Genomic DNA, 19,209 nt, shown 5'->3' with positions numbered 1-19,209 from the left:
GGTGTCCCTCTCAGCACAATTTTCGTCTATCTTTAGTTTCTCTAAAGGTGTAAGAGTAGTGAAGATAAAATGTAGCTGGCTTATCCAACAGAGTAGAGAGTGTTTGCAAGGTTACTACAAGAAAGCATGGTTGATCTGATCCTTAAGGAGAGATTGTTTTTATTGACAGTGGGCTTTTCTTCAACAACTTACAGGTTGAGGGAGCTGCGAGTGGCTTAAAGGAGACAAAATTGTATTGCCTTAGGTTCTTTCAGTATTGAAGGAGGCTGAAACTGTGGATTTTTCAGCAAATTGCATTGAATGAAGAAACATTCTATTAGAGGATAGATTATTGCAAAAAAAATGTAGAAATCAGAAAATTTATAGCAATTTAATGTTTTTTTAAGTGACACATTACTTAGTAGGCATTGCTTGGCTGTCTTGAAATGTCTCTTTTATCTCTCACCAGAGTGTAGCTGGTTGTAGCTGCTGCTGTTTCCCTTTTAGCCACTAAAGCATTCTGATCATTGAAAACCATTTGCTCTGCAGGGGACCCGGTTGACACTGATTACACTGCTGTGGGATGTGCAATTACAACCATCTCCTCCAACCTCACTGAGATGTCCAAAGGTGTGAAACTGCTTGCTGCTCTCATGGATGATGAAGTTGGAAGTGGAGAAGACCTCCTGAAAGCTGCTCGAACCTTGGCCAGTGCTGTCTCAGACTTGCTGAAGGCTGTGCAGCCTACTTCAGGAGAGGTGAGTAAAGAAAAACTTCTCAGTTTCCCTCTTTTTGGCCATATTGCTTGCACACTAATGCACAAGTTCCTTGAGGAAATAAAAATGCAAGTGAAGTTCATTTTCTGTGGATTAATGCATTTCACTGTTGCCTCTTCCCAGCCTCGCCAGACAGTTCTGACTGCAGCTGGCAGCATTGGACAGGCCAGCGGGGAGCTGCTGAGACAAATTGGGGAAAATGAAACAGATGAAAGGTTCCAGGTAATCAGGGGTTGCTGGTCACTGTCAGAACTGTGCAGTTTTGTAATGAGGAGGTCCCTGCATAAAACCAGGCTGCTCAAAGTGTGGTTAGAAAATGCTGAAGGTTCTCTATGCTAATTGAATCCATTTTGAAGTTGATTTTAATTACACAATCAGAGTGCTGGTTTCATAGGAACCCCTACTTCATTCTGTGCATCATACAGATGCTTCATGGAGACCTTTTTGCACTGTATTTCTTCTCATTAAATATAATGGGGTTTATGTAAGTGTTTGCTTTGTCTGTATGTATACATGTTAACATGGAGAAGTTAATAAAATATTTCGGTAAACTGAGTAGAAAAAGGTGTATTGCAAACAAAATTTATTGAAGATGAAAAGTAGCATCAGTTACAAAATCATAATGCCTTATGATTTAACAGTGTTTGCTCTTAGCAGTTTAAGACCAGTGCTCTTAAATCCTCTGTAAATAACGTGTAGATAATTTTTCACTGAATGCTAAAGACATGTTTACTCCAGAACCAGGGGAAAGTACTTTTCAGCAGCACATGGACCCCTGGAGTGCACTGTGTGCAAGGTGTCTGCTAATACAACTTACAGGCCATTTTTGCCAATAAAACCAGCAGTGAATCTGTGAACTTCATCAGAGTTCTCATTTGTATTCCTAGTTGAATGTATGTATTACAACTCTTGGCTAAGAGAGAGAATTTAAGCATTCTTATCTGTGTTATGGAGTGTTGGAGAAAGTGGGTAAGGAAGGGGATGGTTTATCATATCTAAAAGCAAAACAAAAAGTAGCAGGTTTGATTTTTGAAATGCAAGATTTTCTGCCTGCTGTGATGTTGAAATTATAAATAAGTGTATTGGAAAGATTTTCTTTACTGGAAAACCGGATCATTTTAACAGTAGAGGCATTAGAAGACTCCATCCTATTAAAAAACTGAAGTATACAGGTGGGATTTTAAGTGGGGAAATGGGAGGAAATTATTTGAACTTAGTGACTACAGGAATTTATACCTGGATGTGTTCTCATGTCGCAGACTGAGTTTTCCTTTTACTTTACCAGGATGTTCTGATGAGTTTGGCCAAAGCTGTTGCCAACGCTGCTGCCATGTTGGTGCTGAAGGCCAAGAACGTAGCACAGGTGGCTGAGGACACGGTCCTGCAGAACAGGGTCATTGCTGCTGCTACCCAGTGTGCACTCTCTACTTCCCAGCTTGTGGCTTGTGCTAAGGTAGGCAGAGGTGTTTGAAGGGGCAGAGCCTCGTGCCCAGTGGGTGCTGCTGTGCTCCCAACGCCCTTGAGAATGGACTGTTAAACCTGCTGTGGGTGCTGTCCCCGTGCAGGTGGTGAGCCCCACCATCAGCTCCCCGGTGTGCCAGGAGCAGCTGATCGAGGCCGGGAAGCTGGTGGACCGCTCGGTGGAGAACTGCGTGCGGGCCTGCCAGGCGGCCACGGATGACAGCGAGCTGCTGAAGCAGGTGAGCGCGGCCGCCGGCATCGTCAGCCAGGCGCTCCACGACCTGCTGCAGCACGTGCGCCAGTTCGCCAGCCGGGGCGAGCCCATCGGCCGCTACGACCAGGCCACGGACACCATCATGTGCGTCACCGAGAGCATCTTCAGCTCCATGGGGGATGCGGGTGAGTTCCTTCCAGGAGCAGTAGCTTGCTGTGGTTCACACGCGCACCTTTCAAGTCAGGAAAATAAAAACCGTTCTTCTCTGTTTTCTGCTTCTAAGCTGGTGCTGTTGTCATGGGTAGTGATCCAGCCCATGTATAAATCAGCAGTGTGCACGTAGCTGTGTGCTAGGTGGAGTAAATATTCAGTGAAAACTATCAATACCATGCTAAAGGAGCACTGTAATATTTTGTCTGTTTTCTGCCACTGCTTCACTTCATGGTATTGTGCTGCAATTTCTCACCTCCAAGTACCCGGTCAAGTACTTCACAGTGATTGATATTGCTATGCATAGATTTTATTGTAGGTTTTTAAACTTATATCTGCTTTTTCTTCTGAGATGTTTCTAAAAAGTGCAGCTTGTAAAACAAGAAACAAGATGTTTTTGGTTAGAACCATTTTAATGGTGCTAAGTGTTTTCTGAGAAAGTTCTCAGTTTATATTAGACAAAAGATAATTCCACAGAAACACATGAAGAAGAGGGATAATTTTTATTGAACAAGTTAAATATTGGCTGTGATTTGAAAGCAGACTTGTTAGTCTTTGCTGGGACAGGAGTTTCCTTGAACTGTATATTCAAAATTACCTAAAAATACTGATGGTGTGTTTTGGTCTTATTATCTAGATTGCAAATACTACTCTTTTTTCTTCATCTCCACTGCAGTGGTTTCTGTCATTTTTATTGGGATACAAGATTTGTTTGTGAAACTTTCAAGTTATATATATCTATAGATATATATATAATTTTGAAGTGAAAAAATACTTTAGCAAATGTAACTTCCTGGTTGCCTTGTGAAACGATGCTGAGTGTTGAAGGCAGGACTGCAGTGCAGAGAGCAGCAGTAAAGTGCAGCTGTGCTCCGCAGGTGAGATGGTGCGGCAGGCGAGGGTGCTGGCTCAGGCCACCTCGGACCTCGTCAACGCCATGAGGTCTGATGCAGAAGCAGAGATTGACATGGAGAACTCCAAGAAGCTTCTGGCTGCTGCAAAGCTCCTGGCAGATTCCACAGCCCGCATGGTGGAAGCTGCAAAGGTACCAGGGAGATGAACTGTCAGCTTAAAATTGGGAGGCTGAAGAGAGGGTCTGTGGGATTTATAAACAGCATCTAGTAAAGATGGTTTCTCTTGTCCTGTAAAAGTTCAGCATTTAATGACTTGCTACATTCCAAAAACCAATTTATTAGCTACCTGGATTTTTTTGCTTTTAAAAGGTCATCTTGCACTGCTTCTGCTTTCCTGTGTGCATAGTGGTTGTGACTCAAGCCATGCAGGGCAGTTACACCAGCCCTGAGGCCTGGTGCAGGGTCTTGTGCAAGTGGAACAACAGAACCACAGCAATCCCTTACTGAAGTCATTGCAAAGCAGCTCCCCACTGTCTAAGAAACAGTTTCCTTCACCTGAGGAATCTTGCCTGTGTTGTTCCCTTCCACATCCTTCCCTCCTTGTTTTCACAAGAGACACAAATATCACAACTTTTCTTCCCTTTCTGTGCTGGAAACCTGTTTCAGTCTGCTAGGGAGGAATATGCCTTGGAATTGTTTCCCAGATCCTGCACTGATATGATTTTTATGGCAGCAGGGTCAGCCATTCTTGCTGGGACTCCAGAATGCCTGTGTGCCTGGCTGCCTATCCTTGACTTTGCAGTATTTTCTGACTTGAGATGGAGAAGATCTACTGTGTTAAACTTCAATTTTTGGACTGCAGTTACTGAAAGACATATTGAGTTGGGAATTTTAAAAGCTGGGGTTTTTTTTCAAAAACCTATATCCATACAAGTATATTATTTCAGATCAAAGGAGAAGCAGTTAAAAAAGGCTTTTTTCCCAAGCACCTGAAGTGGTGGATGAAGCAAATGTTCAGCTTTCTTCCTCTAAGTTCCTGACATAGACAATAACAGCCTTCCACTAGAAACAGACTTTCTGAATTTTTGTAATACTTCAGTGTTCTTCTAACTTCCTAATGATAATTTAAGGAAAATGAATGCTGAGGTAGCAGATGCTATCTGAACTGAAGTCTTGATGCTCATCCACATTTTCGCCGGTCGTTTTTGCTCAGCCTTACAGTTTTTGCTTGGAAATTTTGTGCAGGGAGCTGCAGCCAATCCTGAAAATGAAGATCAACAGCAACGTCTGAGAGAGGCAGCAGAGGGACTGCGGGTTGCTACCAATGCTGCTGCACAGAATGCCATCAAGAAGAAAATTGTCAACAGATTAGAGGTTGGAAATCATGTAGTGAAAGTGCTAAGCAAAGAATGACAGTGCTGTAAGGTCAATTCCAGAGTACAAAGCTTAGAATTAGACATGCCAGTATATCATAACATAGTCCTGAGAAAACTGAGTAACTTGTATGGGGTAAAGTGGTGTAAGGATTTGACTCAGAAGGCATTTGATGGTGGCTTAGTCCTAAAATTAAACAGCTGAGCTGAAATGGCTTCATTGCTTTGTTAATTTATCTCTCTGGTGTGCCATTTACACAGTACCTCTTGTGCCTTTACTAGGATATAGAGTTCCAGATGAATTTCTGAGCAAAGTTAGTTGGGTCTCAGCATGTCCAATTAAACTGGGAAATTACTCAGAATCAGGAAGCAGAAATGGAAGTAAAAAGATAGATCCTATCTAGTGGCCCAGCCAAGAAGGAGAAATGCAATTTAGTAAGGATAAAATACCACGGAAGTTTGTTTTGTGGGCAAAGTTTGATCTTCACATTCTCAACTAAAATGAAAAAAAGACAGATTGAAATACAGAAACTTTTCATAGTTCCTAGTTTGCAACTGTGATTTTTGCATTAGTCTGATTCACATGCAATAAGGTGACCACGTTCCAGAAACATATTAAGTTCTTGTGTCTGTCTAGAACTAAAAATCAGGAGTACTTTAGGAAATAAAGGCTGATGTCTGTAATTTTCTAATTGCATTCAAGAAACTTTTATGAAAAGAGTATTTTATATGTTCTGCTGTTATAACATATACTGCCTTACAAAGGAGTAAAATGTGTAATGAACTTCATGCTTGCTTCTCTTTAGTGCACCAGTTAGTGTTGTACAACATGTTGGGAGTACCTTGGATAAATTGTTGAATTTTTATTTTTGTGATAGGGAGATGTTGATAATAACATTTGAAGAAGGTCTTCAGAATGCTTTTAGACTCAGAAATTGCAGTATTCTGTACCTCCGTGTCATTTTAGGATCTTTTCTTTTGCCATAGAGCAGCCTCAGCAGAAATTGGCTCCCTTGAGTCCTGGGTCAGAGGTATCAGTGCAGCAGTGTGCAGCACTGCTGTGCTTTGCCTGTTTCCTCTGGCCTTCAAAAGGAGCTCATTGTTTAGACATTTCTGCTGTTTGTAGTTCACTTATCTTCCTCCTGTTGAAACCTAAGCTGTGAAAGAGTAAGGGCATAGAATGCTTTTAAGTCTGCCTTTTTCTTTGGCATTTGATTGGCAAATCAGAGATGGGTAACAGTATTCCAATCATTTTCACCTTGAGAGAAGAGCAGTGGTGGTCAGTTGAGGTTTCCTTAAGGCAAATGAAATTAAGGGATAAAATGTATTATTTTGTCAATGTTGTTTCTGTCAAAGTTACCTATAGTGATGTGTGTTTCATCCTCTGAATTACTCACTTTTAGCACTGATTTAACTTTCTTCTTCTCCACAGATTGCAGCTAAACAAGCTGCAGCTGCTGCTACTCAGACTATTGCAGCTTCTCAGAATGCAGCTGTCTCCAATAAGAACACAGCAGCCCACCAGCAACTTGTGCAGAGCTGCAAGGTAAACACAGCACAGCCCATGACAAATAACTCTTGAACAATGCTTTTTGGGGAACTGATGAGGATCACCTTCTATAATAGAAGCTCAAAAGAAGCTTTAAAAAAAGAAAAACAGAGCAACACTGCATGTGTTCATGTGTGTGGATTCTGGAGAACTCTCATTTACTGTGGTATCTGTGCATTGCTGAGCTACTTTAGTGCCATGTAACACTTGGCTGTTACACACACCTTAGAGAAGGATGCACAGGTGTGTAACTGCTCAGGAACAACCAATTCTCCTGAAATGCTTTTACTACAAGTTTTGGTACAGATCAGCCAGTGATGGAACATGTGCAGAGCTGTACTGGAAGCACTGCACAGAGGGATCCAGTTGCTCAGGAATTTGTGATTCCCTGACTGTGATTCTAAGCCTTGGCCCTGCTTTCAGAGTGTGAGTTTGATCTTCAGCAGGGGAGTAGCTTCCTGATCATCAAAACAGGCTGTTGAATCATACATGCAGTGAAATGGGACTGAGGTCTGGTGTGGGATAGAGGTAACCTTTGGATTTTCTGTAATGAAGGGTGGAGTAGCAATAGTGATTTATACTATAATGGAGTGAAATGCTTATTTAACATATCAGTTATATAACTGATCATATAACTGACAACTGCTCCTGCTATTCTGATGTTCCACCTCCAAGCAACTGGGACCTTAAATGTCACCATAAAAACATAAATGACAGGCCTTACAGTGGGGTTACCATGATTCCTAGCTTGAAGCTAAAGCTGCAGGATCACAGATTTCAAGGTATGACTGAAGTCAAGCAAATTCTTATACTTCCAAGCTAGAATTCAGAGTCTGATGAAAAGCTGTTTTCCTTTTGTGTTTAAGCCATATTTGCAAAAGACAGTATACGGAATGCAGAAGGATTTTCTTCTGCATCCAAGAGCATTTATGAGGGGAACAAGAACAAAGCCATTAAAGATGGTGTTGTTGAAAACCACATCAACATTCTGCAATTACTTCTTGTCATGGAGCAATCCTAAGAAATGTTGGAATTAAATAAGATAGCTCAAGTATACTTCAGAATTGTCTTGTAGAGAGCTGCTATTTCAGAATGAATTTTTCAAAAGTGCAACTTGATAACTATTGTTTATTGTTCATTCCAATTTTTTCTTGATGCTCATTTCTCAAATGACAGAGAAGCTTCAGTGTCTACTTTTTTACATTTTGTTAGTGCTGGTAATTTAGTATTGCACTGCTCAAGTGTTATTGTGAAATGGATGGACAAAGCCCATAAATGTGCACAGTCCAGGAATAAAGTTTTAGCAATATATGCTTGCAAATGCTCCAGCCATGTATGAAGTTGTGTGTTGCTGAAAGCCAAGGAAAAGTAGGCTGAGCTTGTGTGTAAAAGAGAATGTTTTTCTGAAAGCAGGATATTCTCTTGAAGAAATCTATCACCTTCACTATTGGCATTTGAACATGCAAAGGAAATAATTAATACTTGATGTACACAAGTATTGTGTACATCACATGTATTTGCACAAAAATCTTGGATTGTCTTGTGGGAGCCTTTAACTAATAAGTAGATTGAATAATGATTTCTTATGTAGAACACCTCTAAAAAACTCCTATTGCATATTAATTTGGTTCCATGCATTCTAAATTAGTTCTATGATAGCACAGAAATAATTTACTCAGGAATACTGCAGTTGTCTTTAAGAGAAGTGGGAAACCTGCTTGGTTTATTTTCAGAGGATTTTTTTTTTAGTTTTTATTTTCTTACTAAAAATCTTTTCCCTTTGTCCATTTTAGAATGTTGCAGACCACATTCCTCAGCTGGTGCAGGGTGTAAGAGGAAGTCAAGCTCAGGCAGAAGACCTCAGTGCCCAGCTTGCTTTAATCAATTCCAGCCAGAATTTCCTTCAGGTGAAGTGAACCAATCATTGCAGTAGATGTAAAAAGCTTTTTTTTTTAGTGCTGCATGTTTTCATTTGTGATAAATAACCAGTAATCTATTAAGAACCATGTAAAGAAGTTCACTGCTGTGAGCCACAGGCAGAATTTGGTTCCTCAGGTTAGGTGGCTAAAATACATTGTACCTATGGAGAGTGAGAGCTGCTGACATTGAGGTTAAAAGTAACATGACAAAAGTATGCTTATGGAAAATAAACATTCATTGTTATACACTTGTCTTCTGGGTTAGGGTTTAAAGAACAAAATGGGGAGAATTTAGCATCTCTCTAAGTAGAGGTCTGAGTCTGAATATGTGACAAGCTGCTGTAACCTTTTTAGGCAAGGTAAACTTAGTCTTGCAGCAACAAGTTTCAGAATTCCTCAGAAATAAATGGGAATACTAGTGTAGTTTTTTAGATATTAGCCTGCATAATAGATCTAGATTGATGGTTTGGGAAAAACACAAAATTTGACTGTGTGCTTTTTCTAAAACATCTTAAAATAGAAAGGTAGAATATTGAGTATTGATAACAAGACTATTGGCTTATTGGTAACATTGCAGGAAACAACACCAGAAACCAATTCTTTGTGTAGTGGCATGATCATTACTTGGCATCAGTTAGTCTTACCTGAAATGGGGTGGCTGTTAGCAGGGTTTTATGGTCCTGTGTAGGCAGATGGATCACAAACCATCTTCTCACTCTGTTTAAGTATTTGCTTTATGATTCCCTCTGGAGTCATTCACATGATTGATCCATCTCCCCTGGGGCTGTATGTGTGTACAGTGGTGATATGAGTATCACCAAAGGTTTTTAGTTGTATCAGCAGTAATCCCTGTGTAGAGGCACTGCTTGAATTACAATTTTAATTTCATAGAATTTTGGCAGAGGTTAGTATTTAAAAATGTAGAGAGAAATTTGCCATCTCTGCCACCTTTAGCTGATTGTACATGAATGCTGAGTGACAAAATTTCACATTTCAGTATTTTTAAGTAGTCTACATGAGTATTCAAAGGCCTCAGGCAGACATTGGAACCAATGGAATGGTCATTGTCCCAGTAAAGCACAAATGAGTCCTGCTGCAGAGCACTTGGAAATGTGGCGGAATTCTGACGGGATGTTCCATCTTAAGCAGCAATAATGTGCTAGTCATTAAAGAAAAATCTAGAAAGCTCATGAATGTGTGAATGGAGGAAGCAGTTTTATTGAATCCTGAGCTTTCTTTAAAGAAAATGAGTTGGTAAAACTAATTGTGTTCACTGTTGTTCTTTGAACAGCCTGGAAGTAAAATGGTGGCATCTGCTAAAGCTGCTGTGCCCACAGTGACTGATCAGGCAGCAGCAATGCAGCTCAGTCAGTGTGCAAAGAATCTTGCTACCAGCTTAGCAGAGCTGAGAACTGCCTCCCAGAAGGTAGGTAAATACTGCTTTTAATGAGCAAACAAGAGGACTTCTTGTCTCCCCTGAGGGAGTGGCTCATGCTCAGGCAGGGCTCACCTCTCACTGCTGCATTTTGTGCACAATTTACTCAGACTCCCAGGTGGCCTCTGTATCGTGAGAGAAAGGGGAGGGAGAAGTGACAAGAAAAGTGGAAAAGCTTGTGCTGCCCTTTCCATAGCAGACAAATGGGAGCAGAGTAACAGAGCAGCACATCAAGACTGAGCTGCTGCTCCATTCAAGGGAGAGCAGGGAAAAGGGAACACATTTTGTGGCCCACCAAGCCAGTGAGAATCCAGCTACAGCTCTGCTGTGCTGTAATTGTGAATTGGAATCATCTTCTCTAAAATTCAGGGAAGCAGATGCTCTGCGTTTCACACAGAGATTTCTAAACTATGTGGGGTTTAAAAAGAATGCAAGTGGAAAGTCTGATCTTTTTTGTGTGTGTACACTGGGGCCTGAAACCAGGATTGTGGCATTGAAGTGGCTACACCTGAGCTAATGCTAGAATTTCCATCTCATACTGATGAGTGTGGGCTGCCACATCAGGGAGTCAGTGGGATTTTGGATTTTGGTCATGATGCACAAGGGGAAGTCCAGAGTGCAGCAATTACTTTCTCAGTCCCTGGGCTGCCTGCTCTAAAGGGACATGCACACAAGGCAAGTGCCTCTCATTCCCCTGGTGCCTCTTAGCAGGGTGTTATTGTCTTCACAGACTGAAAATATTCTTCAGGAACCATGGAATCCATGATGTATAACCCTTAGAGGGCTCACAATGGCCTCTAAAGTGGGAAGAGAAATAATATGGGAGGGAAGATTAGATCTGAAGCATTTACTGTTTCTGAAAGTTGCTTACAGCTGCTAACAGTGGTACTGATCTGATTTCTGAATAGGCTCATGAAGCTTGTGGCCCAATGGAAATTGATTCTGCTTTGAACACAGTCCAGACACTCAAAAATGAACTGCAAGATGCGAAGATGGCAGCTGTGGATGGACAGTTAAAACCTCTCCCAGGAGAAACTGTAATTGAGGAAGGATGTTCTTCATTTAAAAACAAACCAAGTTAGCTGTTAAAAACTTAAATATTAGAGGCAAAACAAGTAATGCAGCTTTGGATAATGATCACGCTGACAGGATTTTGCACTGATTCTGCTAAAGACAGTATAAGTTACTACTACAGCAACAGTATGTTCTGTAGTAAAGTTACTCATAGGACCCAGGAGAAACTGTAATTGAGGAAGGATGTTCTTCATTTAAAAACAAACCAAGTTAGCTGTTAAAAACTTAAATATTAGAGGCAAAACAAGTAATGCAGCTTTGGATAATGATCACGCTGACAGGATTTTGCACTGATTCTCTTAAAGACAGTATAAGTTACTACTACAGCAACAGTATGTTCTGTAGTAAAGTTACTCATAGGACTGTAGGGCTTCCTTCTCTATTGTACAAATGACAATTTGGTAACAGTAATGTTTTGGTCATGTCAAAAAGATTTTCTTTTCAGTAGTGACGGTGATGAGAACTCAGGACAGCCAGTTCTAGTAGGCCTAGAAACTGAAATGGTTTATTTGGGGGAAAAAAAAAGCCTTTCCTTGGATGAAGGTATTTACTTCTATTGCTAATTGTAAAATAAGTTTTATTGGTCACAATGCCTAATATGTTAATTTCATTCTGAACAGGGAAAACCTGTTAGCCAGATTTCAGAGAAATTGTGTTTGTGTTCAGTAGCTGAGGTGAAAGTTTAGGTTTTTGTGGAATGAGGAAATTTGCATACTATTTAAAACAAAATGTATTTTTGTTGAGCTTAAACTAATTGATTTGTCCTTTGCATTTTTTACAGCTTGAGAAATGCACTCAGGACCTGGGAAGCACATCTAAAGCAGTTGGTTCTTCAATGGCCCAGCTGTTAACTTGTGCTGCTCAGGGCAACGAGCACTACACAGGTACTGCTTTATTCATAATGGCTCTGTGAAATGAAACCTCTGCTTTCCATCCCCTTGATGAAAGGTTTTCTTGTCACAGACTACTTAAATCAAGGAATGGCTTCATTTTTTTAGTGCTGATAGTGAATTGTGGTAAGTTATGAAGACTTGAGTGTGACTCACACTTCATAAAAGAACAGTGATGCAATCTGCTCTGTCTTTAATCAGACTAGATTGGGACATCTGCTGTTTTTGTAAATATGTGCTGCTGAAATAAAATGCATTGCATTTTAAAGGTCAGTGCCACTGGAAATGTTGCTATGTCCTTACAGAAGGTTTAAAGGGTGCCTCAGATATGTTTTGAAGCTACAGGATATGAACATGGTGGGGACAGCTTGGTGACATTCAGAACTGCATCTCTTCCTTGGTGTTACCAGTTCATGTGCTCAATGCAGCTGCTCTGGCTGATTCATTGAGCACATTTGCATGGTTTGAGTTAAAGCCAACAGGAAACCTGGGCACACAGATTCTACAGTTTATTTTTGTACCTGTACTTTTAGTTTAGAAATAAAAACACCTTAATAAGAAAAATGCACTACAGGAGGGACAAAAGTTTAGTCATAGATGTTAAAATGTTCTATGTCCTTATTTCTGTTAGAAATGAAAGCTGTTGTTGCAAATGCTCCCATAAGATTTTTTTATCTAATATTACTGATAAAATGTGTTATGGCAATTAGCACTTCATTGGTTATAATTGCGTGTTGCTTTCATTTGAAGCAGATGGAATTTCATCAAGATGGCTCACGTTTCTATCACATAGTTGTGCAGAAGTAGGCACTGGGTACCACACAAGGGAGTACAGATACTTGCAGCTGATAAAGAATAGCTAAATCTAGTAGCTCTCTTATCATCAGATTGTAGGACACCCTACAAAGCAATGAGTTCCTTTTCAATAATTTTATAAATAGAAGGAGACCATTATTCACATAGTCCTGCACCTTAGCACTAGAGTTGGTAGATGTCCTTTAACACTGGCCAGACAGATCATAGAAGGTAATTTTATTACAGTCTTTCTATGACTTCATTCAGTTATCTTATGTTTTTACTCACAGTGATGTTAGATTATATCAAGTTGTATCATTCCTAATAATCTCTTTTTGGATTGCTTGAAGTTAAACTATTGTTGGGCTGTGGCTCTGAACTCCTGTGCACCATTCTTGCAAACAATCACTTCCCCCATAGCTTGGAGTATGAGTTTTTACTCATCTACAGGTTTTAGCTTTTCTTCTTTTTCAGTGCTTCATTAGGATGTAGTCACTGGTGTAGAAGCTGTGCCCAGAATGTGGTCTATGGGCTATAACATTTACTTTATGGCTTCATTACAGGCATTTCAATATAAGCAAATGATACTGTGTATTTAAATTTGTTGCTGTGTGAAGATTTTCTTTTAAATTGCATTTGCAGTGTTATTTTGCAATAGGATCATTACCTGCAAGATCATGGCATGAAATACAGAGGTTATCTTTAAAGGTACTAATAAAATCCTTGTGAAATGTGACCACAGGAGTTGCTGCCAGAGAAACTGCTCAGGCCTTGAAGACTTTGGCTCAGGCAGCTCGAGGGGTTGCAGCATCTACCAGTGACCCTGTGGCAGCCCATGCCATGCTGGATTCAGCCAGGGATGTCATGGAAGGCTCTGCCATGCTGATCCAGGAGGCCAAGCAGGCCCTGGCTGCCCCAGGGGATGCAGACAGTCAGCAGAGACTGGCCCAGGTAAGCTGGGACTTGAGCAGCTGCTTGAATTGTCAAACATGCAGTGAATTTACTCCAAATCAGCATTGAATAAGGAGAGAGAATGACATAAAATAAGGCTGCTAGGTATGTCAGCTTTCTGTTCCTTTTAACAGCTCTCACAGAATAACATTATGTCTAGGTTAAACAATGCAGATGGTATAAAGTATGGTATTTTTGTCAATTCTTAGAAAAATATAGAAAGTTGCAGCTCTGTGCTTTTACCCACAACATATGTGAGGAGACTGCTTGACTGCAAAAGTGAGATAGCCATTAAACTGATAATTTTCAAAGAAAAGATCTGTATCCATGTTACATTCAAAAAGGGAGTGCATGTTTTCTTTATGAGTGGCACCACTATGCTTGAATTCTTTAGGAGTGACAGATTCTGTTTTTACTGATTTGAAAAGTTCTAGAATTTGCCTGCATTGTAAATAATTTCTTATGAAGATACCTTTGCTTTAAAAGGTACTTTGTAATAAGTAGCAGAACTTTGTAAAAAGTAGCATGCAAAGAATTTCTGTGATTAGTACATAGATAACTTCAGGGGATTCCCTTGTCTGCAGTGCTGCAGGATTTATCCCAGGTGCCAGGAGCAGTCGTGGGGCTGCCCTGCCAACACCATCCTATCCCATGGATGAGCCTAAATCAAGACTGCAGGCCAGCAAACTGAGAAAGCTGAAAGCCTCAAAAATGTTCCTGTAAGGGTCAGAATGTAGGAATTGCTGGCTATGAAGTAGAGGATGTGCCTCCTATTAATGAGGACTTATACCTCTCTCAGTGTGAATGTGTTCACTTGTGTTGTAGGTGGCAAAAGCAGTGTCTCACTCCTTGAATAACTGTGTGAATTGTCTGCCTGGACAAAAGGATGTGGATGTGGCCTTAAAGAGTATTGGGGAATCCAGCAAGAAGCTCCTTGTTGATTCGGTAAGATGGCTTTTCACATGGAAATATATTTTAGAAAACTGAACAGCAGATCTGAGTTCCCCATGTGTCAAATAATTATTTAGTAAATGAGCCCTAAGTATACTTCATGTAAGCTGTTTTAAGTTTATGCACCTTTAAGCAGCTGCTATTTAGACTGAAATACCATTTTTGTAGTTTTATGGGCAAGGTGAAATGTGTCTGTGATTTGTGAAGGCAACATTAAAATTGTCATAGGTTGGTATTAACTTTTCAGTTTTGAAAATGGCAACTATGACTTGACATTCTGAAGAATATGAAAATTAGAAAAAATATAGTTCATCTCCCACCTAGAAGTGATCAGTTTACTTGAAGGAGCATTGTGATCTGTCAAAAAATGCCTGGCCATATTGTGTAAAGAGTAGAATTGTTATTTTGTTTAACTGCTTTCACGTCAAAAAGTCCTTTTTGCATTGGTAATTTGCCAGAAAGTTATACTATTTGAACAGCTTTTTTTGCTGCATTTGTCACTGACCTTGTTATCCTGTGAATGAAGAAGGAATTGTATTTTGATATGTTTGTGCAATGCCTTTTGATGAAACCAGGGACTTTTTAACAAACTGATTTACTAGAGAGAGTTTAGAGTAATTTTGAAGAGCTGCCAATACTCGTGTTCTTTGAAAAGCTTACAGACTTGTCTGTCCCTTGAAAGAAACAGCAGGACACAAGTTGCTGGACAGATTTCTGGTTGACAGCTGTGCCATAGTTCCAGCTCACTGCTCTGTTGTATTTGGTATTCTCAGCACGTGTTGAACTCTCCAGTCATGAAAGGCTGGTGTGATGTGTGACAGTAAAATACTGAACTTTGTCTCTTCCAGCTACCTCCAAGTTCTAAGTCATTTCAAGAAGCTCAGAGTGAACTGAACCAGGCAGCAGCAGATCTGAATCAGTCAGCTGGAGAAGTTGTCCATGCTACACGGGGCCAAAGTGGGGAGCTGGCTGCAGCCTCTGGGAAATTCAGTGATGACTTTGATGAATTTCTTGATGCTGGTATTGAAATGGCTGGCCAAGCACAAGTAAGTTCTTGGTCATGCTAATTGAAGGATAATCTTGGCCTAACCTCTGGCAGTGCAGTACATTGTTTATGTAGCAGCATAAACATGCTGCTGTGTGAGGAGATGTTTGCTGTGAGGGAATCACCTGGAGCTGGTTATCTGGAAAGAAGAGAACCCAGTGTTTGCATCTCTCACAGGATCTTGGTATTTGTTTCTGTGTCCAGTCAGAAATACAAGTTCCTACTCCTCTGTGTAGTTTGAGCTGCAAAGGTACAAAGGTGTGCTGAACCTCTGAGCTGGTGGAAAGGGTTGCTTCTTTTTGGTGGAACTAGTATGGAGCATAATTTAGGTGAACACTGTTCAAAAGGTAGCACCTTTCTTTGCTACTTTTGAAGTGCTTTAAGTGGATGGAGGAAATGATGCTTTGATATTGCTCCATGGTGCTGTGGACCTGCTGCAGAGTGGAGCAAGCCTAAAATTATGGCTGCCTAAAATGCCATCCTTGGATCTGACAGCAAGCACTTGGACTTGTGTTCAGTGATTTAAAATCTGGCAGAGTTCTACTCTGATGAGCTCTAACAATCAGGAATGTTGTCAGATGTTGCTGAGGTCATTCCTGGTAGTTGGAGATACCACCTTCAGTTTATTTTACTGGGTAGAGTTGTGCTGAGCTCAGTAATTGGTCATTTGGCAATGATTTAGCATAACACATGTCAGCATATAAAAAGGAATTGTGTATCAGAGGAGATGGGAGGACTTGCAGAAAAAGAATCTGCAGGTGGTTTTACCCTGGTTAGTAGGAGGGTCCTGCACACCTCATAAATGATTGCCACTGGAAAATGGCCCAGAAGGTCCTGAGTGTGTCAGTCCTTTGAATTCATTTATGAAATGTCTCTCTAAAGCAGATGCTTTGTAGATAGAACTGAGTAGAGACATCCGACAGTGGTTGGTGGTTATTCTCCATCAGAACTTCATCATTCAGGTTCCAGATGTGTGAAGTGAGTTAAGCTCCATATACAGCTGACTCTCTCACAGTGAGCAGTAGTGAGGTACCTGACTGTCTCTTTAGCTCTGGACCACATTGACTTTTAGAATGTTCTGTTTGAGGAAATTCAATGAAGGCAAAGGTAGAAACGATGCTGCAAATGGCTGCTTGAAATGAGAATGCAGCTGCTGATGACCTGGCTGCCCTTGTGAATTTGCTGATCCTGCTGACACAGGGGATGGTTATTATTCTTAACTATTAATGGCTGATCTTCCAAATGAGAAGGCCTTCTGTGTGTAGTTATTTGGCCTGAACAAAAGCAATACCAGGTGTTTTGGGTGACTAGCAAAACGTAGGGGTAGGGAGGAAGTAGAATATAGTAAATACAGAGTAAAAGCTACTCTATCAGCTGACTATTATGCAACACCTTTTACCTAAAACTATGAAGTGACTGTTAGAAAAAATGGGTTCACTTCTACTGATCATTGGCAGAAGAATCTAGTCACGGCTGTTCACTGTGAAGATGCAATACTTTTCTGTAACTGGATTTAAATACAGGTTTCCCTTTTCAAGCAATGGCTTAAAATAAGTAATAGAACATCCAAGTCAGAATATTGACTGAAGTAGGCTTATAGAAACTTATTTTATTGGGGAAGGTGACTTCCTGGAGGATCTTGTTGTGTGAGCAATCCCAGTTAGATGCTAGAGAAGCCTGTGGGCTGCACAAAGGATGCCAGAATACAGAGAGTGTACACTGGTTGAATAATGTAAAGCAGTTGTGCCAGGCAGAGACACATAAGAGTCTTGACAACAAGAGCATTGTTCAACAAGTAGGGAAGTTTCTCCATAGCTCATTTGTGAATGCTACCACTGTTAGAAGCCAAGCTATTTGTTGTAAGGGTCTTTTTCTGTTATTTAAGCGAAGCTAGAGGCACCTGTATGAGTGAAGGATGGCTTGAGCCATCCATCTCTGAGCCATCCATCTCTGAGCTCACACAGGTCAGCAATTTCAGGTGGATAAACAGACAGGGTTTTTATGTGTGGTTTCAGCACACTCTCTTGGTTGCTAATTTTGTACTTAATGTTACGTTGCGCTGGCTTTCCAGACTAAAGAGGACCAGATTCAAGTCATAGGTAACCTCAAGAGCATCTCTATGGCTTCCAGCAAGCTGTTACTGGCTGCCAAGTCTCTGTCTGTTGATCCCGGAGCTCCTAATGCCAAGAACCTCTTAGCAGCAGCAGCAAGGTAAGGATGTGTTGTTTGCTTTGTTTTCCTGAGATATTTGCCTTTCTCTGTGGTATTTGTATTGTGCTTATATATTCTTCTGCTATTGACAATTAAGTGAGTGGCTGGAACCTGTAGCTCTGTTTAAATGGAAGTAGGCCAGAGGAGAGTTGCTTATGTTGGAGTAGTTCCTCAACTGGTATAACTTGTTACCCTTGGAAATAGGAACCAGCATTTGAAGACTTGGCCTGGTTTTTGAAAGGAACCAGTGTGTTTTACTTACTCTTTTCTCACCATCTGTGTTCTGACAAGGCAATAGCTAACGTTAAGCTTATCAATCCCTGAAAAAAAAAAATTGAATAATGCTCTTAGATAAAATGTGCTTAAAACCGTAGGTACCTATTGCTAACAGTGTGCATGTGTGTGCGATCAGGAATGCCTGGAAAGGTTAGATGCTACATTTCTGCAGTGGAGCATACCCTTAATGTAAGGATTATAAATCCACTCCTTGAGTAAAGGCTTCCTTAAGAACTTATGCTCCTTTGCTTTTGTCGTATTTTGTTTAAAAAGAAAATTGCATATGTCATGTCTCCCTGGAAATGAATAACATCTATGAAAATTATAGATAACCAAAGACAGGCTGCTTAAAAGTGAAGGAGTCACATGAGATTTTGTTGCTGCTGCAGCATCAAACTGCTCCAGATTTCTGCTTTAGGCTTGGAGCATTCCTGATAGGAGTGTAGAGGAATTTCACCCCAGTGAAACCAGTTCCTGCCAGGTATTCCCTCTAAGGAAGCATCTAATAGAAAAAGGGAGGTGAGCCAGGTCAAGCCTTTAGCTGTTCTGTGTGTGTGCATGTGTGGGACCTTACACAGACACCACAGACCTGTGTGAAGTAAATACTGCACCAGTTCTCAGTTTGTGTTTAAGGTGCTAAGGAGACACTGTACTCCCTTCTCAGATCCTCTGTTCTGCCTTGTGACAAGCCTGCCAGGGCTCTCTTCTCTTTCCCTGCTATGATACAGTCAGGGTCAAATATTTTTACTTTCTCTCTGATGAAAATGAAAGAAGAGGCACAGCTTCCTTATTATAAGATAGCTTTTCTTCTCATTTTTCTCTCATCATCAATGGTACTATGATTAGTCTGGAGGTTTTGCTGGGTTTGTTTTGCTTTCTTCCCCATTTGCACCAGCTGTAAGAGACACCAGCTTTTTCAGTAGTCTTGTCTTCCTTGTGGAGGTGTTTTTCTGGACCACCTCTGGCAGGACTGCAGCACTGGCTGAGTTCCCTGCAGGGTCCAAGTATTTGTGTGTTGTATTTGATGAAAACAGATGTGGTCTTTAGAGTCCTTGCAGTCCCCTTCCACTCTGGAATTGGTGTTTGATGGGCCACCTTCCTGGTTCTGCTGTGTCCAGATGGTTTTCAGAGAAATGTTTGTACACTGGATGGATTCCTGGGGGAGGTATCTTGTGTGTAATAATATTTGTGAGACACGTGGCCTCCTCTAGAAAGCTGATAATTCTCTCTCTTGAATTGCTGATAT

At 40.7% G+C, this 19,209-nt stretch overlaps 1 protein-coding gene across 7 annotated transcripts in view; it reads left to right on the top strand.

Moving 5' to 3' along the window:
* TLN2 (talin 2) overlaps nucleotides 1-19,209 on the top strand; it is a 142,018-nt gene that overhangs the window by 78,159 nt on the left and 44,650 nt on the right. For all 7 annotated transcript variants that reach the window (XM_039722844.1, XM_039722845.1, XM_039722846.1 and 4 more), the window contains 15 exons: nucleotides 529-737; nucleotides 879-977; nucleotides 2,041-2,208; nucleotides 2,321-2,615; nucleotides 3,519-3,685; nucleotides 4,740-4,868; nucleotides 6,300-6,413; nucleotides 8,210-8,323; nucleotides 9,627-9,761; nucleotides 10,679-10,807; nucleotides 11,626-11,728; nucleotides 13,272-13,480; nucleotides 14,306-14,425; nucleotides 15,280-15,477; nucleotides 17,548-17,687. In XM_039722844.1, the coding sequence (XP_039578778.1) occupies nucleotides 529-737; nucleotides 879-977; nucleotides 2,041-2,208; nucleotides 2,321-2,615; nucleotides 3,519-3,685; nucleotides 4,740-4,868; nucleotides 6,300-6,413; nucleotides 8,210-8,323; nucleotides 9,627-9,761; nucleotides 10,679-10,807; nucleotides 11,626-11,728; nucleotides 13,272-13,480; nucleotides 14,306-14,425; nucleotides 15,280-15,477; nucleotides 17,548-17,687 (2,329 nt within the window). The remainder of the gene's footprint in view (nucleotides 1-528; nucleotides 738-878; nucleotides 978-2,040; nucleotides 2,209-2,320; nucleotides 2,616-3,518; nucleotides 3,686-4,739; nucleotides 4,869-6,299; nucleotides 6,414-8,209; nucleotides 8,324-9,626; nucleotides 9,762-10,678; nucleotides 10,808-11,625; nucleotides 11,729-13,271; nucleotides 13,481-14,305; nucleotides 14,426-15,279; nucleotides 15,478-17,547; nucleotides 17,688-19,209) is intronic.

The sequence above is a fragment of the Passer montanus genome, unplaced genomic scaffold, assembly GCF_014805655.1.
Source record: "Passer montanus isolate IOZ18808 unplaced genomic scaffold, ASM1480565v1 scaffold5, whole genome shotgun sequence".
Classification (NCBI taxonomy): Eukaryota; Metazoa; Chordata; class Aves; order Passeriformes; family Passeridae; genus Passer; species Passer montanus.
Note: the sequence above shows the minus strand (reverse complement) of the source record. Positions and strands in the feature narration are given on the sequence as shown.